This window comes from the organism of the source record quoted next, unplaced genomic scaffold, assembly GCF_019419815.1.
Source record: "Pyrus x bretschneideri cultivar Hongxiangsu unplaced genomic scaffold, Pyrus_bretschneideri_v1 Contig40, whole genome shotgun sequence".
NCBI lineage: Eukaryota > Viridiplantae > Streptophyta > Magnoliopsida > Rosales > Rosaceae > Pyrus > Pyrus x bretschneideri.
The window spans coordinates 4,478,197-4,502,816 of record NW_025999724.1 but is presented as its reverse complement, the minus strand read 5'-3'; the positions used below and the strand labels follow the sequence as shown (position 1 = coordinate 4,502,816).

Sequence of the window (24,620 nt, the reverse complement as noted above, 5' to 3'; positions counted from 1 at the left end):
CTTTGGCTCGCTCTTACAAAACGTTTAGTCATGAAAAACATTGCCTGAAGCGCACCATGATTACGTCCATGAATGAGTACAATTTTGAAGTTTATAAATTCGATCGAAAGTTGACTGGAGAATACTTTGCTCGTCCTTCCATGTTTCTAACTCGCTCTTAAAGAAGCAGTGTAGAGAACGGAAGTTTACCAAAATTCTCGGATCTGTTTACTACCACACTTATGAGAGAATGGTACCCCAGAAATTCGACTAGGAGGTATTTAATGGTATAGACCTAGATTCGGTCAGAGTCTACCGAATGGTGGTGCCCTGCTTTGGTAAGGATGCACCGACATACATGCTTTACTTCGGCAGAGGTGCACTGAACAGTATTACTCTACTTCGGCAAAGGCCTACCGAATAGATCCCTCTAGCTTCGGTTGGAGCTTACCAAACCCAAGTCTGGGTTTGTCTCTCTCACAATCTAATTTCGAGTTTGTTTATACAACGTATGGTAAAATTAGGGCTTGCCAAGGTGTGGCACCATGCCCGAAGCGTGCTCCTTGGCACCTAAGACCTAAAACTTCAAGAATAAAGGATAGTATCACTAAACCTCACCCTACAGAATCTACTTTCGTTTTGATGGAAGAGATCATTGGTTATGCACATGTTTGTGCCCATACCAATGTCGTTGAGAAGTACCATTCTCGTAATCAATATGTGAGACTAATTTTGCTCCACCGAACATCGTTGAAAAAGCAGAATTTTGACATGGATGGCCCTGTTGATCGAATCCCCTTAGTAAACCATTTACTTTGTGAACATTTTTCTATGTTCTTGGATTCAAGTTTGGTGTTCATTTTAGTTATGGATAATCTTATGGATATTGTCCTCGAATATGAATTAATTGAATCATGTTTCTTGTATACATGTGACCGAATTTAATTCAACACGTGATTAGGTATGAATGTGGAAAAGTTAGTAGTCTGGATGAATGTGATACTACGCACACTAACTTTATACCTAAATCACATCTCTAGCACCGACTTTAAGTCTATATAACTTGATTAAGAACATTGGCACGCTCCTCGTTGTATGAATGGTACTAATTACCATTTAAGAGACCTTATATTCTCTCCATTCCAGAAGAACGTCATTGTGTTTTAAGGATATTCAAGATGACAATGATCATGAATGAAACCACTAATGGAAAATAGAGTGGAATATCTTTGCACCACCTCCAAAATACAAAGCCCGAAGCTATATTTTGAGGCCAATGGGCTGCTTCCCAACTGGGATGCGCCACATGTGGCCGGCCTAAAGCTCGGTGATTGAGCATTGGTGATTGAGCAGTTTACTTGCTTTGGCACGACCATTTGGGACACTTAGGTTGAACAATGATGCTACGACGCATCTCCTTACCAAAAGTAAAGATCTTGTGCCTACAAGCACACTTTGCCAAGCTCGCTCATTAAGGGAATTTGATTTTCTATATCATTCCTTGCAAAGATACAAAACGACCTCCTTTTCACAGTGGATTCAAGGGAATATATGTGGACTAATCCAACCAAAATACGGATCATATAAATACTTATGGTTTTGGTTGATGAATCGAAAAACTGGTCACATGTTTGTCCACACATATAAGTTTGGAAGATTTGAAAATGCTGGTGAGTTTATATCGATAGTTTTCGATAAAGTATTGCATGTCTTTTGGGTTTATAATTAAACATTGAATTCTCATGTTCACCCCAAAATGGCCTCACAGAGATATCATAAAGCACAATATAAATGATCGTTCAAACCTTGGTGAACGCACCAAGCTTTCAATTTCTACCTAGGGCTATGCAAACTTGTACGCAGCTATATTGGTCCGCCTTGAGGCCCATTACCACCTAACTTATTCGACATTACAGTTGATTACCAAGTATGAACCGAACATTCGTACTTACGCATTTGGGTGTGCATTTTATGTGCCAAGTTGCGTCGCCGCAACGTACCAATATGGGTCCTCAAAAAAGGCTATGAATCTTTGTCGATTACGATTCTCTTTCCCACTAGCTCTCTTTAGAGCCTTTGCAAGCGATCCTTTTACTGCTCATTTTGCAGATTGTCACTTCAATGAGACAATCTTCGTGTCGTTAAGGGGAGATAAGAACGTCAACGTTCCTGTAAAATGACGCGAATTTGTGTGGACATTACCCACTATGTCTCATCTCGATCCGCATACCGCACAAGTGTGATACAAAAGTGGGATGTATTCTAGCTTTTAGAATGTTGCTCCAGACGTATTCCTCTAATCTAGCTAAAGGGATGAGATCATATACCAACTACAAATATGCCTGCAAGGATAGACGTACTTAACGGACATTAAGTCAACATCCTGAAGGGTGTGCCGCCCCTGAATGACGGTTTGGCCTCCCATGTCGAATGACCCGATACCTCAACGGATAGCTAATCAATAGGATTCTCTTCCCTAGAAGAGAAAGGTCACAACATAAAAGGAATCTATACTTGATTGCTATCTCAATCATTTCCATCTTATGAAATTAATCCTGATTCCTCCTGGGACTTGAAGTTCTTGGTCCAATATACTAGTTTAGATAAGATAATGGAATTGGAATGAGATTATCATCGATGAAGTTTTCACTTATATGTTAGCTACTGATGTAAATGAAAAGCAATGATATCGAACCGTGTTTCGTTGATTAATGACAACGTAGAACTGATTGGACACCGAAATTACAATCCAGGTTAAATTCCTTACCTAAGTGTGTTTGGACTTGTCATTCCTACATTGCCCAAGGTAACCCTCTTGTGTTACTAGTCGAAAAGGAAGCATAATGAGATGAATGAAATAGTGTGATATGATGCACTGCTTCCGGAGCAAGGTTTCTCTAAACGCCTAGTGATTGACAGCAGCATTATGAAATGTGGTTAATGTTTCTCTATGGGGATATTAATACGGAGATTTACATGTAAGTTCCCAAAGAATTACATGAACTAGTTCAAATAGTTTAAATCACGGAACACCCTTTCAACTCGTTTAAGGCGTTCACTTTACAGATTAAAGCAATCCGTCGGATGTGGTAATACCCGTCTAAGTGATTATTTGATCATTTATGGATATGAATGAATACCCTTACGTGTTAAACTATAAAATCTTATTTCGAATTGCTAAGAGTTATAGTTTATGTCGTTGACATGAATCTCACTAAGACTCTAGAAAAGCTTGAGAAAACTGTCTCGCACCTAAAGAAGGAATTTGAGATGAAGGATCTTGGAAAAACTCGTTTACACCTTGACCTAAAGTTCAAAGTGTTGTTCTGACAGTACTTTGGTTTACTAGTAGAACTACACCATGAAGGTGTTACCTTTGAATATACCTATGATCTTCCATACACTATATGCAAATGTGACTCTTGAAGAGGTTATGGAATTTGAAGTCCCATATCTGAGTTCAACTTTGTACTTTGTTGTACTTAGCTCATTGCATTAGACAGAACATCTTCTTCGCTATTAAAGACATTTTTTCGCTACCATCAAAAGTACTACGGATTTGGGCTAATCCCAATTCATCCCAAGCAAATCTGACCCCTTTGATCCTCAAAATGATGCTTGCCTTATTTGTTATGTTGACGCTGGTTACTTATCAAACTCGGCATTGTGCTGATGACTTCATCAACTGAACTTAGTTCATCGCTGAAGACCTAATGCACCATTTGTTGGAGTATTTACACACTCAATGGGAGTGTTGCAGTTCTATTAGATTTGGAATATGATTGTGTAAATCCTATCATATCTGGGATATCCTTGTGGGATTCTACCATATCTCTTAGACTATATATTATCCTATTAGAGTTGTAATCCTATTGGGGTAAGGAATTTACCTTCCCTACTACTGTAAATAAAGGTACAATGGGGTGAGATAACACACATCTCACAATTACACCTCTCTTTTTCTCTCTACTGTTGTCGCACCCCCTCTCTGTCTTTTATATGATTCAGTAAATTAGGCCTACAACAATAATATATTATTTAATAGTGGATTGGGCAATTGTTTTTTATTATAATTTATAAGCCAAAGTAGTGGAAATCCATCACATAAGGGGAGTAGGTTTTGACGCCTTGGAAATCAGGAGGCTTTTACTTTGGGGTTTCCCGTTTGCTCTTCCTCCCCTTCTTCTTCGATTGCTCTGCCTAATTCTCCATCGTTCTCCCGACTAATTCCCCATCTTTTTGCCCTGCAAAGTTTTCCAAAACCTAGTCATGGCTCATGGGTCAGGTCAAATTCCTCAAGCGCAGCGAAGATCCTAGAAAACGTTGCCTGCTCCGGCGAAGAAATCTGAAGCATCCAGGTCAAATTTATCCTTTTTTCCTGTAATTGCACTGTTATTTTGATTTCTTCTACTAGTCTTTCTTTCGCTCTCTCACTCTTGGATTTTATGTCGTCACCCTCCTCTTCTATGCGGTGTAGTGAAACAGCGAAGTACAATATTTTAATTGAACCGCCTAGTATGCTGCTGAAACTGCCTATCCCACCACCGAGGCCACCTAGCCCATCCAGTCGGCTGCCTAGACATCAACTAATACCCTTGCCGATTTATTGAACGTTTTTGGAAAAATCGCGATAGCGGTCCGACGCCCAATGCCTAGGCGACCGCCTTGACCACATTTTAGAACACCGCCTAGTTTACCTCTTTCCCTAGCAAGCCAACCCTCATAGTTAGGACTAAAAAAGCTAATGGAATGATATTGACTAAAAAAGCTAGGGCTTAGTTAACATTGAAGCCGATATTTTGCTTCTTAATTTTGTGGGTTTTTTTGTTTGGCAAAGATCGATGTTATCTTTAAGTGGTTAGGTCCTTTTTATCCCCCTTTAATAGTTTCAATAAATTTCCTTGAGAAACTTCGAACAAATTGAGAAAAGAAGACAAATAATTCAACCAAGATCGGAGACATTTCCATTGAGATCATATGGTGGAATCGGTCTTCCCACGCTTTTGTTGACAATGCTTCAGCCAATGTAGGACTTGTCGCAAGCTTGATATGATTCCAATGCTAGATGAAAAGTTGTTGGCAGTGAATGGTCGCTACCAAAGGTCCATTAATTTCCCCAATACATAATGAAATCCATTAGTCTATCTGATTTGGATGCTCTTTTCGTTAACATCATTGCTGTCTAGTTACGACCATCTTTCCGAGTTCTAGGTTCTGATCGTATGGGCTATCGGTCTAATCTAATGGCTGAAGTATATTGTGTTCCAAACGAATTCAATAATTTAATTAGTAATTCAAGTCAATACCTGCCACTCGAGTTGAATAACTACTATAGCTGTAATGCATACTATTCTTCTGTAAAGGGCAATTTTATGTGTACATATACTTGCAGTGTTGCAATCTTCTTCCAAATTACTTTCCAATTTCCAATAACGGAGCCTAAATACTTTTTCTTCTTCATTGTTGTTAAGATTCAAGGCGAAGGAATTAGGTGCTTCAAACTATTTCATGCTTCAAGAAAGAATGAATAAAGTCATTCATAAATATCAAAACCCATTATATTGCAGCAAACTATTTCATGCTTCAATATTTGTGGTGCTAGTTTTGCTACAATATTGCAACCTTTCCCTGTCCCTTGATTTCAATAATATTTCTCCAGGAGTAGTTGACCACATGACTATTGCTAACGTGCCGCAGGTGATGAGGTGCATTGAGAGGGAAGGGGAAGCACTGCTGACATTTAAACACGGCCTCATGGATGACTACAATCTTCTCTCTTCAGGAGGAAGAGAAGTCCACAAGCAAGATTGTTGCAAATGGATAGGCATCCATTGCAGCAACCGAACAGGCCATGTTACTCAACTTCGTCTTGGATGGTATTATTTGCGTGAAGCTTACTCACTTCAACTGAAAGGACACCCGCAGTATATCCAATATTATATGCAAGGTGAGACAATGAGTCCTAAATTGATTGAGTTGCAACATTTGAAATATTTGGACCTTCATTCCATTAATTTTAATGGGAGCCAAATTCCAAATTTCATTGGTTCTCTTTCCAATTTAAGACACCTCGATCTCTCTCTTGCTTCTTTTGGTGGTCAAGTTCCAAATTAGATCGGAAATGTTACCCACTTGCAATATCTCGATCTCAACCTCAATGACTTTAACAATGTAGAAAATATAAATTCATGGCTCCCTCGTCTTTCTTCTTTAACATTTTTGGACATGAGTTGGAACAATCTCAGTAATGCATATGACTGGTTTGAAGCAGTTAATAAGCTCCCTAAACTTACAAACTTGACACTGCTCTATTGTAATCTTCCTTCGTTTCCAATTCGTTCCAATACTCTTTTTAACATAAATTCTTCAAAATCTCTTGCTCATGTTGACCTCAGTTTCAACCAACTCACATCTTCTTCAATATTTGTATGGTTATCAAACTTCGGTACCGGCCTTGTTCATCTTGGCCTCTCTGGCAACAGAATAACTGGTTCGGTTCCGAATGCATTTGGAAACATGAGCTCTCTTTCTATCTTGATCTCTTTTTTAACCAAATTGAAGGAGGAATTCCGCAATCTTCTTCCAAGTTGTGTAATCTGCAAGCATTGAACCTTTTGAGCAACATTCTGAATGGACAGATTTCCTGATTGGTTCAAATATTAATGTCTACATGTCCTGATCAGAACTCATTAGAGACTTTAAGTCTTTCTGGCAATCATCTTTCTGGATCAATTTCTAAGCTCACACACTTTTCATTGTTGATAGAATTACGTCTCTCTAAAAATCAATTGAGTGGAACAATACCTGAAAATATTGGGCATCTGTCCAAGCTCGAGACTATCGTCCTGGGTATGAACGCTTTGGAAAGGGTAATTACGGAAACCCATTTCACTCAACTCTCCAGATTAAGGCATTTGGGTTTGTCCTCCAACTTGCTAGCTTTAAACTTCCATTTTGATTGGATTCCTCCTTTCCAATTAGATCATATAAGTTTGGGATCTTGCAAAATGGTTCCGTATTTCCCAAAATGGCTTCAAACTCAGACCGAGTATTCTTACCTTGATATTTCATATGCTGGAATTTCCGACATCCTTCCAAGTTGGTTTTGGGGCAGGCATTCAATTGAGTATATAGATCTTTCCAATAACCGAATTAGAGGAATAATTCCAAATTCAAGATTTGAGTTTCCCTCATCTTCTCCTCCTAAAGTGAATTTGAGTTGGAACCCATTGGAAGGTCCAATCCCTTCAATCCTTTCCAAGGCGTCATCTCTAGATCTCTCCAACAATAAGCTTTCAGTGTTAATTTCTTTGTTGTGTCCAAAGACTCCAAACAAGGTTAGTAACTTAGTCTTTCTTGATCTCTCAAGCAACAATTTATATGAAGAACTTCCTGATTGCTGGACACATTTTGGAAATATAGTCTTTCTTGATTTGAGTGATAGTTCTTTTTTTCGGTAAAATTCCTACCACAATGGGCTCTTTATCTTCTATTCAAACAATGAGGCTAAACATGAATGGGTTCGTGGGGGAATTGCCTTCATCCTTGAAGAACTGTACAAGACTCGTATACTTTATGTTGTAGAAAATAACTTATCAGGTTTGATACCTGAATAGTTAGGGGTTGGACTTTCAAATTTGGCTATCCTTATCCTGTGTTCTAATTACTTCTATGGAAGCATTCCATTACAATTGTGTAATATGAGAGGCATTCAAATTCTGGATTTCTCGATGAATAACATCTCTGGAAGTATACCCAAATGCCTCAACAATTTGACTAATTTGGCTGTAAGAGGAAGTTCAAGACTAGCTATCACTCATACCTATAATGTAACCTCGATTCACTTTTATGATTATTATGATGACGAAGCATCCTTGATATGGAAAGGCGTAACGTCCAAATACAAAAGTACTCTGGGGCTTGCAAAGAGTATTCATCTGTCGAGTAACCGATTAACGAGGGAGATTCCTAGTAAAATCACTGATCTTGTGGGGTTAGTTTCTTTGAATCTGTCGAGAAACAATTTGACAGGCCAAATAACTCCAGCAATTAGGAAGTCAGCTTTGCTACAATCCCTTGATTTGTCAAGCAACCAAATGTATGGAAGAATTCCATCAAGTCTTCTTCAAATTTATGGTCTTGGAAGATTGGACTTGTCAAACAACTTATCTAGAAAAATTCCAATGGGGACTCAGCTCCAAAGCTATGATCCATCTGATTTTGCTTGGAATCCTCTGCTTTGTGGAATTCCACTTCAACAATTGTGCTCTCCTAAGGAAACAAGTCCAGATGAGCAACCAGTGTTCAGGGATCAAGAAAAGGATGGGCTTATAACATCAGGATTTTATGTGAGTTTAGCACTTGGATTTGTTGTTGGATTTTGGAGAGTTTGTGGGAGTTTGATATTCATCAGGTCTTGGAGATACATATACTACAAGTTCCTGAACTGTGTATACAATTGGCTTTATGTGAAGATAGCGTTGTTCAGGCGACGAAGAATGATTGATGGATAAACTGTAAGTACTCTTCCACATAATGAATAATATAATAATGCAGTTTTGAGTGTATTAATACGATTGGCTAAGTGCTTTTTTATACAAAAAAAATTAAGTGTAATGATATGGCATCATTGTCACCATGATTCATATCATTTTGGTTCTTTCTAATTGTCTCTAAATTTATGACTAATATATGTCGTTTTTCTGAATATTTATAGCTCGTGCATCTACCGTTCATAAGTCATGCTCCCTTTCAGCTGGAGAAGGAGGAGATTGAAGAGTGCAATTTGAAGTTATGGTTTGGTCAAAGTGTTGTACTTGATTTAGCGGCCTTCTTGTTTTTGTAATGAAGTTATTTAGATTATCACTTTTTACCATGTGTATCCTTTTATCCTTTTCAATAAACTTCCTTGAGAAACTTGCAAGAACTTATTAATCGAGTTACAGAGAGAACAAGCAGGCAGATAATTCAATCAAGATTTGATACATTAACATTGCAAATAGCGTACATTACATTAACAGATAATCCAATCAATATATCTCACATCATCGATTACTGATTCTTTACAGTTCAAGTCGGATCAGAATGCATTATTTGGACAACAGAGAAAAACAATTCAAATCATTAAAATCTGATTTGAGTAAGAGCTCACTATTTGTTTAATTGACTATTCTCATCATTCATTAATTCATCATTGCCACCAGCCAACGTAAAACATGAGGTTACCGGTGTTAGCCAAGGATCTCAGGTAGTATGATGACAGAGAAAGATATTCAAAGAGAGATTGTAGAGAGAGAGGAGGGAAAACAATGATTCAATCTATATCTTGCTTAATGAGGAAGCTATTACAAGACAGAATAATTATAGTACCAGACCACACTAACAAACTCAACAAACTAGCTAATTGGTTTACATGTGGCAACATCTCAGCCTTACAATATTATACTTCTAACATCCCCCTCAATCTCATGCTTGGAGCTGCCGAGCATAAGATTGTTACAATGAACCCAAAAAATAGAAGCACTCAACCCTTTTGTTAGAATGTCAGCAAATTGTTCTTGATAGGACACAAATTGAACAAGCAACTTCTTAGCAACTCTCTCTCTCTCTCTCTCTCTCTCTCTCTCTCTTTCTCTCTCTCTCAGACACACACACACACACAAAGTACACATCTATTTCAACATGTTTAGTGCGTTAATGTTGAACTAGATTGAATGACAATGCAATTGCTGAAAGATTATCACAAAACAGCACAGGAGGAGGACTAATTGGAACCTGCAGAAATATCAAAAGTTGTTGTATCCAGTCCAATTCAGCAACCATGGAAGACAATGCTAGATATTCAGCTTCAGTGGAAGACCTCTAGAAACTGTTTGTTGTTTCTTAGAGACCAAGAAATTGGATCGGAACCTAAGAAGACAACTAAACCTGTTGTAGATCTCCTATCATTGGGATCCCCAGCCCAGTCAACATTACCAAAAGGCTTTGATATGCATATTTCCTTTGGAATATGACAATCCAAGTTGCACAGTGCCTTCCAAGTACCTTAGGATCCTTTTAACAGTGGTGAAATGAGAGTTCATTGGTTCTTGCATAAATTGGCATACCTGATGAATAAAAAAGGCAATATATGGCCTAGTGAATGTAAAGTATTGGAGAGCCCCTACTATGCTTCTGTACAATGTTGGATTGTTATAGGGTTGTCCATCATCCTTCAATAGTAATAAAGGAAGACATGAAGTTTCACGAGCCTTGGAGTCACTCATTTTAGTTTTCTGCAGCAGATCCTGTATATATTTAGTATGAGATAAGAACATACCATTAGAATTCCTAGTAATTTGAATTCCCAGAAAATAGTGTAAAGGACAAATCCTTTATATCAAACTCAGTTGTTAGAGCATGAATAACATGTGTAATTGCTGCATAACTACTTCGTGTGATGATGATATCATAAACATATAACAATAAGACCACAACAGATTTGCCAGCTTGCCTGAGAAACAAGGAAGAGTCAGAATAAGTGTTTTTAAATCCCAGAGAAGGAAGAAATGCAGTGAATCTTTCATTCCGAGCCCTAGGGGCTTTCTTCAACCCATATAGTGACTTATGTCACTTGCATACTAACTCAGGATGATGAGCATCTGCAAACCATGGAGGTTGTGCTATATACACCTCTTCTTGAAGAATTCCATGCAAAAAAGCATTTTTGACATCAAGTTGTCCGAGTGGCCAATCAAATTGAACTGCCAATGCCAAAATTAACCTTAGAGTAGTTGGCTTCACCACAGGACTAAAGGTTTCTCCATAGTCTAATCCAGGTTCTTGACTAAACCCTTTTGGTACCAACCTAGCTTTATGTCTAGCTATAGAACCATTAGAGTACTTTTTGATCTTGAAAATCCATTTGCATCCCACTAAATTCTTATGGTGTGGTAAGGAAACCAAACTCCATGTCCCTTGTTTATACAATGCATCCAGTTCCTCTTTCATAGCATTCAACCAAACTGGAACTTTAATTGCAGATTTGTAAGTGACAGGTTCAACCCATGAAAGATCAACACTGGTAGAATCATATAGTGTTGTCAATAGTTCCTCTTCTTAACAATCCCACTTTTACTCCTTGTTTGCATAGGATGTAAATTTAGTGGTGGGACAAACAACACAACTTGACGACTATCATGACTACATTCAAGTTCCACAAGGATTTCAGGATATGAATTTGCAGCTGCAGTAATGGACTGAGATGTAGGATTAGTGGTTAGTTGTGAGGGTAATGGTGAAGTGGCAGAAGTTACAGGGTTTGGTGATGATAACAGCAGGACTAAGAGATGACAATCTGAGTGACACTGGTGTTTGACATGTATGTGATGATGAATAAAATGGAAATGACACTAATTCATTATGAATGTTTGGGACATGTAATGGATATGTAGTGGAGGTACATGCTTGTGTATGTCTTATTTGAAAAACTTGCTGCTGTCAATGAGGCTGAATAAGGAAATTCTTTTCATCAAAGATAACATGTCTGGAAATGTAAAACCTTTGATGTCAAAGTTCATAACAAATGTACCCTTTCTATTTGGAAGCTACCCAAGAAAGACACACTTAGTTGTTTTTTGTTCCAATTTGGTATTGTTGCAAGGCTTAAGAAGAGGATAACAAGTACACCCAAATGCCGTTAAATGTGAAATTAAAGGTATATCCCCAAACAAAAGTTCAAATGGTGACTTATTCTGCAAAATTGCAGACAGCATCCTGCTAATGAGATAATTGGTAGTTTGACAAGAAAATGACCAAAACTGAGGTGGCAACTGAGCATTTTGAAGAAGTGTAATCATGGTTTCTACCAAATGTCTATGTTTTCTCTATGCTAGCCCATTCTGCTTAGCAGTATAGGGACAAGATATTTGTTGAGCAACTCCCTTTTCTTTAAGAAACTTTTGAAATCTATTACTAAGGTAATCCCCACCCCCATCACTTTGCAACATTTGAGTTGATACTGAGAATTGAGTAAACACAAATGAACAAAATCCAACAAATGTGTCAAACAAATCTAATTTAAATGAGAGGAAACAGCCAACAATACCGAGTCTGTTCATCAATGAATGTTACATAATATCTGAAACCATCAGCAAAAATACATGGTGCTGGACACTTTATATCACTATGAACACCTCAAAAGGTTTGACAGCCTTATTGACACTACATTGAAATAGCAGTTTACTAAACTTGCCTTCTAAGCAGCTTTGACACAACACAGGTAACTGAGCTTTTGTACAAGGTATTTTAGCTTTACTAAGCATTAAAGACACAATGGGATTAGAAGGATGACTTAGTCTACCATGCCAGATAGTAGAAGTAACAAGTTGACCAAGCAAAGCAATGGGTTGCAGGTTCTGTTTCTGAGATGCAGGATGATGATTGGCAAGTGAAGGAATTGGATATAGTCCATTACTGCAAATTCCTTTGAACATTATCTTCCCGGTGGCTTTGTCCTGTATCCAAAAGTTAAACGCATCAAATATTAGCCAATGACAGATTTTGTGCACAAATAACAAGTTCTGAGACAATTTAGGCACATATAATACATAACTCAGTTTAATGGGATGTATAGAGTTTTGAGAATTGTACTGCCAATATGGGATACTCTCAGACCTTCACCATTGGCAGTTTGCACTGTTTCAAAAGTAGGATAAGGAGTAGCCAGAGACAAGTTGAAACCTGCAATCATATGATTGGTTGCACCAGATTCAGCAATCTAAATTTGATGAGAAGCTTGAGTGGAAGACATGTGAGGAGTGGACTGTGAAGGTTGAGAAAATACAGTGTTCATTGCTTGCATGGAATACTATGTAGTATATGAACTGCTAGGCATGACAGACTGTTGTTGTTGAAATTAAGGATCTTTATCCTTGTAAAAACAGTACTGAGGTCTATGATTATTTCTTCCACAAATGTAGCACTTAGATTTAGGCCTGAACTGATTAGGACAAAATGGTGCAGTGTGCCCTTCTTGATTGCACAACTGACGCGTGTTGAGAGGTTCAATTATAGAAAAATGTTCTTTGAGATGAGTCCAAATGTTCTTAGAACTGGTGCTCCCTATAGTACAAGAAACAACCACAGGTGACAGTGTTGCAGTAATTAACTGCATAAGTGCATGATCATGCATCTTCCACACTTTATACTCATCATTTTCAACATTAGCAGATGAATTACCAGAGTTGACCTCAGATGCACCAGATTCAGAAGATGTAAAACAATGAGGACATGGGGAAGAACCATCAACAAACCCCATAATACCATGTCCATCCGGCATTAATTCCATTTGAAGGTGCCGGTTAAGGTAAATAGATTCATCCTATTTGATATTCACAGAATTAGAGACGGAAGAAATCAACCAAGTAATTGGGGATTGCAAAATCTAAAGTTGCGTCGCAGTTACCATCTTTATAGAAGAAGAAGAAACTAAGAAAGAGAATACCTTTTTGATTCAGAGAAAGAATCAAACACCTAGGGTGCAGACGAAGAGATTGATCAAGAAATCAAGAATCTTGATTTGGTGTAGAAACCCCAGAATCTTGAACACCAATTCGGAGACAGAAGATCACCAGGAATCACTAAGAAGATAGATGATTCAATGATTCAGACCAGACCATGTTCGATAGAGCCGATGCATGCAATATTGCATTAACGTAATGGAGGTCAAACACCAGGGAAACTAGATTTCCGCACACAGCACGCCTAATAGTCCATCGGTTCAGCTGCGCAATGTTAGAAAATGGATAAGGACCATATTCTAAAATAATAATAAAGTAACATATTAGTTAGAAATTAAAATGAATGAAAATGTCAAATTGACACCTAAGAACATCTGTAAAGGAAATGTCAAAATCTTAAGTGAAACACCACTGTGCATATTTGACATTAAAAATCTCTTAAACTGAAGTGTTATCTGCTAATTAGATTTAGGGATAGACAACGGTTATGGCAGGCGGGTAATCGCTGTTATTTATCCATAACCGTTTAAGCTCTTATCCGTATAACCGTTTACCCGTTAGGTAATTGCATAAATGGTTATACTCATACGTATAACTGTTTATAAACGGTTAATTATACTAATAACCGCGTACTCATTTAACTGTTTACACGTTTTAAACCCGCTTACCTTTTTTTACTCATTTTACCCCTTTTTCACCCGTCACGTTTTTTTAACAACTTAAAAATTAAAATAGAAATTTGTCATAATTTTTTTTTTTAACAATTAAACACCGTTATAGGTACATTTAACATGCATTTTCGTATTTTAATATTTTGAGTCTTCAAAAAACTTATACATATTATTGTATCACTGATGAAAAATGTTACGATTATCGTATGCTTATGTCATGCAAGTCGTTCTCGTTATGAAACTTGTGTGGTTGGCAATCAATTAATATTACAAGAAAAAGAGAGAATAAAACAAATATTGAGGCATCAAACTAGGAACTCAGTATCCATGAAAATAAATTAGGAAGCAGTCTAGGACTCTTGCCTGGAGATTAGTCAGCGGCACCACAAACAATTGCTTCCCTTCCTCAAGTATTTATAACCGCGGTAATAACCATAATCATCCATTTAAATTTTACAAGTAAACGGTTATACTCATAATCGTTTATTTATTTAAATGGTTACCCATAACCGTAACCGTGAGTTTTATGGACGGGTAACCGCGGTTAGGTTACCCATACCCACGGATGTTTTGTCCATCCCTAACTGAATTTGAAGGCTTTGTGATATGAAGTCAAATTTGACATCAATATCAAATTTATTTTTAATTCATTTTAATGGTGGACCCTTATTCCACTAATATTTCAATCAATAAAAATTTTGTTTCAACACTTTTTAATAATTACAACTATTTACAGTTCTATTTAAATAATAAAATAACATTTGACAATTCGGTTAAAAAAATACAAAATTTGACATAAAACTTCAGATTACTACTTCAACCATCAATTGTAATTTGATTCTTATAATTTGACATTTTCTTTGGAGAGAAGTTTGAGTTTGATGGTTAGTATTTGACAATTCTTTTAAAAATGCTCGAGTGAATAGCATATTCTAGATGTTCCATATTAACATTTAGTTATTAAAAGCAGCAATTCAGCGAGAAAGCATCACTGCAGTTTAGCATAGAAATTAGTGTTGGAGAACAATTCAGAAATAAACGAAAAATAACAGAAATAAACAGAACTTGAAATTCTAATATTTTATTGCCCAAAAATACTTGATGTGCAAAATGAAATTATACAATAAATACAGAAACTAATATAAGAATATCAATGATACTAACTTGATCACAGAAGGTAGAGACTAGCGTAAAAACTATGTCCTTCGAACAATATTTTCATCTCATTCTTGTGCTTGTGGTTCTACAACGTCTACTCGACCAGGATTTAACTACCTAATTCTACAACCAGCACTGGATTCTAGAATTCTAGCGGGTTCTACAACGTCTGCTCGACCAGGATTCAACTACCTAATTCTACAACCCGCATTGGATTCTAGAATTCTAGCGAATTTGCTTTGTGTGCTTACTCTCTGGAAATTTCGTACAAAAGAAAAAGAGGAAGAAAAGATGATCTCACTTGGATAATGTGATTGCAAATATATAGGTTGTTTCACACCCTTTCAAATACATGTTCAATGTATTTGAAAGTACACAATTTTTTCTAATAGTTGTGTCTTTTAATCAAAACGTTTTTAATTAATAAATTAATTAAAAACTTAATCCGAAAATTAAAATTAATCAATCTGATTAATTTTAAATTCCAAGGCCCCAAGGCCCTTGTCTTGATTGATTAATATTAATTGTATTTAGACTATATTATATTCAAGCCTAATCCACACAACCATAAGGCTCAAGCCTTCAATTCATTTCCAAATAGTTCAAGTTCTAATTACTAAGAAGAAGGAATAAGCTTATATAAAGGCTAGTAAAAAAATATTGTTGCCCAATGTGGGACAAGAAAGTCTCAAACTCCTATAATTAGAAGTTCTAGGGATTATGAGATATCACTCCCAGTTTTCATTCTGTTACTTTTCCATATGCATTCGTTTACAATTCCTCCCCACCACGATTCCTACACCTCTTTCATCTCTCCTTCCCTATATTTCCCCTCCTTATCTTACCAAAAGAAAAAAAAAAATAAATTGGTTATCAAACGGAATATACCCTTCTTGATTAAATCAACTATTTATCTTTTTTTTTTTTTTTTTTTGGGTAAAGTACAAAATCACGACACTTTCATACCTCATCTTTTAAAATTGACAATGTCATACCTCATCTTTAGAATTTGGTCCAATGTTATATCTTTCGTTATTTGACCGTTTACTTTTCAGTTAAATGCTGACGTGGCTTGATTCAAGACCCACTTTCTATTAAAAATTTAATAAAATATTATTTAAAACTAAAACAAAATTATTTAATATTTTTTAAAATAATAAAAAAAAGTAAAAAAACAAATTTAAAAAAAAAATCCCTCTGTTCGTCCGTTCCCCCCCCCCCCCCCTCTCTCCCCCCATCTTCATCTTCTTCCCTTCTGAATCTTCAACCAAAAAAAAAAAATTTTGAAAACTCATCAACCCCCTTGTGGAAGAAGAAGAAGAGGAAGAAGGAGAAGGAGGAGGAGGAGGAAGAAGAAGAAGAAGAAGGAAAAAAAAAAAAAAAATTTTGAAAACCCATCAACCCTCGGTGGAAGAGGAAGGAGGAGGAAGAAGAACCACCAAATCAGAGTGCCCTTTGGCGCACCACCCTATTAATTACCGTTAGATGAATATGATGTGATTTATCTATTGCACAAATCTCAAAATTTAAACTTTAATAGCAATCAATAAGTTGGTGTGCATTACCACCACTTCAAACAATGGGCAAAAATACTTCAACCAAATCATGATCAGTTCCGGTTCTAGGCACGCAGTCTAGTGACTGGGAAACAAGACCTTGACCTTGTCGCATAACCACCAGTTGCCTACCTCGTCAGACAAGCACCAGTTGGCTGCCAAAACAATAACAACTCCAAATTTGGGACATTCAAGAAGTTAACAATCAGGACAGAGAAAACAAACAGTGGGGGCTAGAAATTTAACAAAGTCAGATACATTAACTATTTCAAAGCATGGAACATGCCGGTCAAGGTAAACAGGAAACTAGCAAAAAGAAAATAACACAAAAGGAAGCAGAGATTTTATTTCCCCTGCTTGCATAAGCTATCCTTAGGAAGTTCAACGGTGGCCAAACCCGAATCACAGCAAGTATTACAAACCAGTCTCTTAATAAAAACAAAGGTAGTTCTGAGCTTTACCCAGTATCCATCTGGCACCTATAGGCCAATCCTAATAACTCTCGAGGTCCAATTAAAGTTTCAGGTCTACGAACACAAAAGCATTTCAAGGGACAATGCATCACAAAGTATTCCTCCCACCACAGCTATAGCTTCTTGAATGGAAAGCTTCCCATCATCCCTACGACGACAGAGAAAAACACATTATTGATTGCATAAAATAATCTATCCAAACCATTAGAAGCCAACAAAACTTTTGGCAGTCAATGGCAAATTGCTTAGCATCTAAGATCTCTACAAATTCATATATCATATCTTTGAACTTTACACAAGTACATATGGCAGATTTGGTAGAGCATGAAATGATCAAGTACCAGGAAGGTTTCCCTACTGCATTGTTCAAATTCAAGAATACGAAAAATAATCAAAAACAGCAGCACACAGTTGATACCACACTTTGACTGGTGGGCTAATTAATATGTTTAGTCAGAAATGCATTCTGGTGGAAAGTATTAACCCAATGGAAAATGATAAAGTCCTAACTTCCCTGCCAGTGATTCTAAGGCCGGACCGCATATAGTCTGAAAATGGAAAAGTTTGACGGTGATTCTACTCATTCATAAATTATTCTACACACCGATACTCAAAATAACATGATACATCCCACCATACTCCCAGAACATCATGGAAAGAACTTAGGGCAAGTTTTTCGTTTTTTTCCTAAATAAGTCATTTTACACGGGGATAGAAAGACCATTAAAATTTTCATTAAGCCCGGGTGTGGATAATAATTTGATGGGGAAGAATGAAACCCCAAAAGAGTAAACTTATGGACAACATGCTGTTTTGAAAAGTTAATACACAAGATTATCAACATAAACTAGTTCCAATCCACCACTGCCCACCACACCCACTCTTATTTATTACACAACATACAAAAATATATTGCATACACCATAGGAGAATTTAAAAATGTGAACATGACGATAACAGAATTAGAGATAGTACAAGACAGGCAAGCTTAAACTCAAAGTTAGTAATCTAGCTCTTAAGCATCAAGGACCCAGATGTTACCATCATTGCTGTCACATCAAGGTTCTCCACCACAATCACCGGCAATAAATTGCCTGATCGATATGGGGAGGAATTTGCTTTATCTCAGTGCCAAGTTCTTGCTCAATTCTATACCTGCAAGAAAGAAAGAATTAAGTCATCACAACATCAAAACCCATTATATTGCAGCAAATTTGGAATAGAAAAATACATACAAGTTGAAACGGTCCTCATAGGTGATCAAATTCACAGCTAAACCAAGGTGTCCAAACCTTCCAGAGCGACCAACCTGCATGTGAGATCCGTGCATACACCACACCAAACAAAGACAGTAAGCAATATATCATGTAAATACTGCATCAGTTTCTACTCTATCTTCATCTGCAAACACTGTTTCTTACGCACCCTGTGAAGATATGTCTCTGAGTTCTTCGGAAAATCAAAGTTAATGACAACATTAACTGCTTGAATATCTATTCCTCTTGTAAAGAGATCTGCAATTATGACCCCAGAGAGAGAGAGAGAGAGGGGGGGAGGGGGGGGGGGGGTGGGGAAGGAAAAAGGTTAGACCAAATCACAAGCATCTATAGCTTTCATTACAAACGTCAAAATTTCAACCATATGAAATGCAACTTAAAACAAAATGAATAACTCAGAAACACAGAAGAACAAAGCATGATATAGAAAGATCAAGCCAACCACATATAATGAGTGATAAAACAGTTCATCACATGCACTATTTCTTTGATACCAACATAAGTGCTAAAACTTAAAAACAATCAGAACTTCATGGTCTCGAAAAAGTATTCTCACCAAACTTGGAAAAAGAAAAATTTGTACTTTTCCACATGCAACCAAACAAAGAACAGCCACATGCTAATGAATACATATTTTTTGTAAGGCCACCTAAATTTCTAAACGGATCTTTCCTGTGCAAGTATATGTTAATTTCAAAAGTAAAAATAAAAAGCTTGAAAATACGACATGTAGAGGGGTGGTGCTGAGAGAGAGAGAGAGAGAGCACAATAAAAAAGACATACCGGTACAAACAAGATTTCTGCATGCACCATTACGGAAGTCATGAAATACTCTGTTACGATGGTCTTGCAGCATCTTTGCATGGATATAGAAACAAGAATAGCCAAGTTCTGTAATTTTCTTGGCCAACAATTCGACCCGATTCACGGAGTTACAGAATATGATTGACTGGTTTATTTGAAGCTGAAAAAACAGATCCATCATCACATCCATCCGTGTGAAGTGAAGTTAAAGTACATGACAACAAATAAATAAATAATAACAGTTCATATCAAACCTTAGAGAAAAGGGTGTTTAGGCAGTGGACTTTCTGTCTCTCCTCGACAAAGGCGTAAAATTGTGTAATACCCTTTAGAGTAAGCTCATCCATAAGATTGATAACATACGGTTTTTTCAGATATCTATCCTTAAAGTCCTTGACAGTAACAGGAAATGTAGCTGAAAACATCAAAATCTGTCGATGTGAAGGTAAGAAGCGGATCAACTGCTCTACTGAAGGTTGAAATTCCGGGGACATAAGTTTATCAGCCTGTCAGACATTGACATATACATCATCAGATTGTTTCAGTACATGATGCTAAAACCAACCAACAATTTTCACCCCTTTCCACTGAAGGGGGAATCTGATCTTGGTATCCCTCCTCTACACTTAAAAGACACTCCTAATAAGTCAAATCACAGATTAGATAAAACAAATAATGTCACGAGAAAGATACAAGCTTAACCTAAAAACTTAACACACTCGTAAGACAGATCATGAGATGACTAATAGTTCAACATTCAATTTTACTAAATAGAGTATCTACTATAAAAAAGTTCTTAAAAGTGGAAGCCCAAAACTAATAACACCCAAAAGAGAACAAGGATGATAAAATGTAACCAACAACTTCATTATGTAAAATTAGTGGAGAGCTGGATAAGTATTTACCTCATCCATAACAAGCATAGAACAATCTTTCAAGATGCAAACACCTTTCTTTGCAAGATCTAAAATTCTTCCAGGAGTTCCAACAAGCAAGTGAACTGGTTGATATAAACGCATGATATCATCCTTTAAGCTGGTGCCTCCAGTTGTAACCATAACTTGAATTTGCAAATGCTTCCCTAGCTCCTTACAGACTTGTGATGTTTGAAGAGCCAACTCACGAGTTGGAACAAGAATAACAACTACAGAAGAATAAAACAAGTATCAACACAAAAAGGCTGTCTATATCATACAAGCAGTTTCTATAACAAAATCATAATCCCGCTGCCTAGCAGATTAGTAGCATTTTTATACCAGAACTCTGTTAAACACTTAATTAGCAAAAAAAAAAATTCTACAGTCTATCAAGCAGCATTTAAAACAAAAGTGTATCTTTTGATTGAGCCTAATGAAATAAATGATGTGCAGGAAGATGAAATTAGATGGTAGAGAACAAACCTTGTATCACATTGTTATCTTGATCAATTTTTTCCAATGCAGGGATGCAAAATGCAGCTGTCTTTCCCGTCCCATTTTTAGCCCTAGCAAGAATATCACTACCAGTTAAAGCAATTGGAATACTTTCCTCCTGAATAGGAGATGGTCTTTCAAATCCCTTCTCATATATTCCCATCAGCAGCTCACGTTTCAGAAAATAATCCTCAAACTCATTTCCTTTAGTTGCCGTTACATCCTGGAGCAAATCATTAGCAACTAGATTAAGAAATCACAATCTATTATTTTAAATAACTTGATTTTATAGATGTGAACTTAAACAACTTGATATTTCACTCTTGAATTGAATGGTGCACTCTTCAAATCTAGAGAGAAGCATCATATTAATAATACAGTACACATGATCAAGAAATGCATACCAAATGATAAATAACTAACCTCTGTTCTGAAACGTGTATCAGCTGGTGGAATCTTTAACCTTGCCTTCCAATCTTGCGAACTAAAGAGGGTAAGTCAAAGAGAAAACCAAAATAAGACACCATGTAGAGTATGATTTATAACGATTATATGTTGCACAATAAGGAAAAACAATAAAAAGATAAAATATTAACATATAAGTGTTGACAAAATATGTTACAAGAAAGCTATTCCAATAGGTAAAATATAAAATTATAAAGTTATAAACCAACAACCAAACATTCTAATTTGATATTTAAAACTGGCATTATGATTTATGAACTCAGGTGGTACATGGAAGCAACTCCAATGTCAAGAATTCCTAAGCATATGACTTGAGTCTTCACTTATACTGAACAACCAACCCGTAGATACAGAAAATTTAAACTGCACTATCAACCAGATTGACTAAAGAATCATCAAGAATCTTTGTCCAAGAAACAGGTCTGAAGAGCTAAATTTTCAAAAGAAATGACTTAGATGTACTAATTTTAGCGGTTTTAACCCAATAAGAAATTCCCCCGTACCTTAATCATATTTTTCCATCTTTAGCCTATATAGAACACCAGCAACCAATAGATAGTTTAATATTTAATACTAATTAGTATAATCACATTTTTTATCGATCCATGTTAATGGATGGATCCAGAAACGAACTAGACCAGTGCCTGTGGCCCTTGCTAATTTCTTTTTCTGTTAACTCAGAAGTATATTGGTCTTCAATCCGATTAATCCCCATGGGCCCGTGTAGACGCTCCAATCCCCAGCAAGGACAAACAATGGAAGGTGGCCCTACAGGACTGTACAAATCCATGGAGAATTGAACATGCGGCAAATGTTTCATGAGGCTCTTATCTCTGCCCATCCTACAATTGGACTAACCCCAGCAGATTTTGGAAACTAATCCCCAAGTGCACGTGTCAACACCAATCAGAAAAATCCAGAAAAGCAATGATAGGTGGCCCCATAGCAGAAGACAAAACCGTGTACAATTGAACAAGTGACCGATACTTTCTGAGGCGCTTATCTTAGGACTAACCCAAGGGAGATTTGTGGCCCTCATAAATTGAAGGCACACTGAAAAAAATATTCTGACCTTTCTACAATTTAGACACCCAAAGACAAGCACGAAACAGATTTTCTTTCAAGGAATTTTTTTGAAATTGGAAACTCGAGCACGAGAAATATCTGACACCCAAATGGAACCAGAACAGGAATTAGATAAGTTAGTCCACGAGTCGTACATCCATGAGAGGTCAAAAGCTTATCAATTAAAGACACTCCATTAACACCAGATGAGAAAGCAACTTACCTATATTCCAAAATCAGATAATTTTTCGCATATTCCTCAATGTCTTATGATACACAAGTAGCATATCAAACTGCTAAAGACCTTATTCAACACAGAACTTCTAAAATAACAATCTTCTGCAGAATAACCATATTCCTCTACATTACGATTCCAATCCAAATCCATAACAAAACCCATTTCACCAAATGGCGCAATAACACAACTAGATTCCTCACGAACCCATTTTTCCTAACCACAAAATAAAAGCCAACCATAATAAGAAACATGCATTATACGAAAGAAAGAACACACCTCGGGTCGACAGCTTCCGACTGCACGGTCTTTTCCACCTCATCAACGGCTGAATCAGCACTCGTACTCCCACCCAATTGGCCTCTCCTGAGCCACTGCTGTTGCTGTTGTAGCTGCTGCTGTTGGTGTTGCTGCTGCTGCTGCTGCTGAAAGTACTGCTGCTGCTGATGATGGTTCGGCAAAAGGTTCCTCTGTACATACTGCTGCTGATGCGGCGGACGGGACTGGAATGCAGGGTTCGCATTCATGCCGCCGCCCCTCCCAGCTCCGATCCCCGGCGGGTACCTCCCTCTATTACTGTTCATCACAACGATTCAAACCCTAAAACCCTAAAAATTTCTGAAAATCTAAAAAAAAAAAAATGAAAGGAACGGGACTAGGGTTTCTCTGGGTCGATAGATCGTAACCGCAAATCGGCGAAACCAAGCGCGAATTTAAAAGGTTTTCTCCGCTTGATAACGAAATTGGGGGAAAATTGCTACAAAACAAAGAGAATGAATGAAATCAAAGCTAAGGTTTTGGTAAATTGTGAGAAAATCGGGAGCGTTTCTGTAAGGATCAGGAGCGAAATGAGTGCCTCTGAGTGAAAATTTGAAGGGTTCGTTTGTTTATCTCCAGAGAAATTGAGAGAAATCAGAGGTAATTGTTGGATTGGGAATCCATGGAAGACTTGTGAAAACTCCAATGAAGCGAGAGAGAGAGAGAGAGAGAGAGAGAGAGAGAGAGGGATGACGAACTGCTTTTTGGGTAAAAGGTCTAGGGCGTCATATATGTTTCTATTTGCTGAATGGCCCCCACGGTTTTCTTATATTCCATCAGAGTCTCAGAGTCTCAGGCCATCAATTGTTTAATTTTTTTGAAATGAATTCCAGGTAATCGCTTGTTTTTATTTGTTTTTAAAGAGTTTTAACGAAAAACTTGTGATACTGTTTACTTTAACAAAAAATCATATTTTTACACTAAAAGATCAAACTAGTACTATTCATTTTACTTTTTATATTATCCTTATCGTTAAAACTCAAAATTTTCAAACTTTTTCATTAATTTTCCTTTGTTTGTTTCTATTCTTTTTTATTTCTTAAAAATGCGAGATAGATGACACGTGCTATGCATGCGTATAAGTTAGAAGTTAAGTGGCGGGTAAGGAAATAGGTGATGTGTAGTGGAGGAATTAAGTGAAAGAGAAAAATGAGAATAAAAGTTTAAAATTGATAAAAAGTTAAATGATTCATTTTCATAAATAAGTTATTTAAGCAATTAAGAGAAATGGAGGGCATGTTTGAACTTTTGAAAAATAAAACATCCAAAAGTGTTAATGCTTATTAATATTTAGCTCACAATTTAAGATTTCTAATACACCATTAAGATTAAGAGTTAAGCAAGAAAATAAACCCAATGAAGGATTCAATTACATTTTACCACCTAAGAGATATTCTAGCTGTATAACTCCATGCGTCATTTATTATGAGATGTGATATCCACACATCTCATTTTACTTCTCACAAACATTTTTAATTTTCGGCCGTCGGATCGAATGAATTGAAGAAGATCAACGGACAGAAATTATCAAGAAGTGTGTGAAAAGTAAAATGGGATGCGTGAATAGCACACCCCTTTATTATTTGAGGACAACGTACTTTAGGGAGTTTTTAGACATTTTTCCACTTAATTCTTGCTGTATAACTCGATCTGTCATTTATTATCTGGAACAACGTACTGTAGGAAGTTTTTAGTTGTAGAACGCGTA

The 24,620-nt window shown here is 36.8% G+C and overlaps 2 protein-coding genes and 1 long non-coding RNA gene across 3 annotated transcripts; 2 read left to right on the top strand and 1 right to left on the bottom strand.

The window, feature by feature from the left end:
- The first annotated feature begins 4,029 nt into the window (after nt 1-4,029).
- On the top strand, nt 4,030-6,319 carry LOC125469135. The gene is made up of 2 exons (XR_007251459.1): nt 4,030-4,337; nt 5,677-6,319. It is a non-coding gene; the product is annotated as an uncharacterized LOC125469135 (long non-coding RNA).
- A 1,127-nt stretch (nt 6,320-7,446) lies between these two features.
- On the top strand, nt 7,447-8,905 carry LOC103941497 (receptor-like protein EIX2). Its single transcript, XM_048566142.1, has 2 exons — nt 7,447-8,495; nt 8,696-8,905. Exon 1 carries the CDS (start codon nt 7,680-7,682, stop codon nt 8,490-8,492), a length of 813 nt encoding a protein of 270 aa, XP_048422099.1. The 5' UTR covers nt 7,447-7,679; the 3' UTR covers nt 8,493-8,495; nt 8,696-8,905.
- An 8,198-nt stretch (nt 8,906-17,103) lies between these two features.
- LOC125469126 (DEAD-box ATP-dependent RNA helicase 8) lies at nt 17,104-23,509 on the bottom strand. Its single transcript, XM_048566079.1, has 10 exons — nt 22,874-23,509; nt 21,253-21,313; nt 20,818-21,052; nt 20,323-20,561; nt 19,672-19,923; nt 19,397-19,577; nt 18,762-18,850; nt 18,572-18,645; nt 18,378-18,491; nt 17,104-17,484 (listed from the first exon to the last, which is right to left on the bottom strand). Exons 1-9 carry the CDS (start codon nt 23,176-23,178, stop codon nt 18,413-18,415), a joined length of 1,515 nt encoding a protein of 504 aa, XP_048422036.1. The 5' UTR covers nt 23,179-23,509; the 3' UTR covers nt 17,104-17,484; nt 18,378-18,412.
- Nucleotides 23,510-24,620: the final 1,111 nt, after the last annotated feature.

Excerpts from the sequence above, each read along its gene's own strand:
- LOC103941497 (XM_048566142.1), top strand. The coding sequence starts at position 7,680 with ATGAGAGGCATTCAAATTCTGGATTTCTCGATGAATAACATCTCTGGA.
- LOC125469126 (XM_048566079.1), bottom strand. The coding sequence starts at position 23,178 with ATGAACAGTAATAGAGGGAGGTACCCGCCGGGGATCGGAGCTGGGAGG. Across the intron at positions 21,314-22,873 it reads TCGGAAGCTGTCGACCCGAG|TTCGCAAGATTGGAAGGCAA; the intron begins GTGTGTTCTTTC and ends TACCCTCTTTAG. Across the intron at positions 19,578-19,671 it reads TAAACACCCTTTTCTCTAAG|CTTCAAATAAACCAGTCAAT; the intron begins GTTTGATATGAA and ends CTGTTTTTTCAG.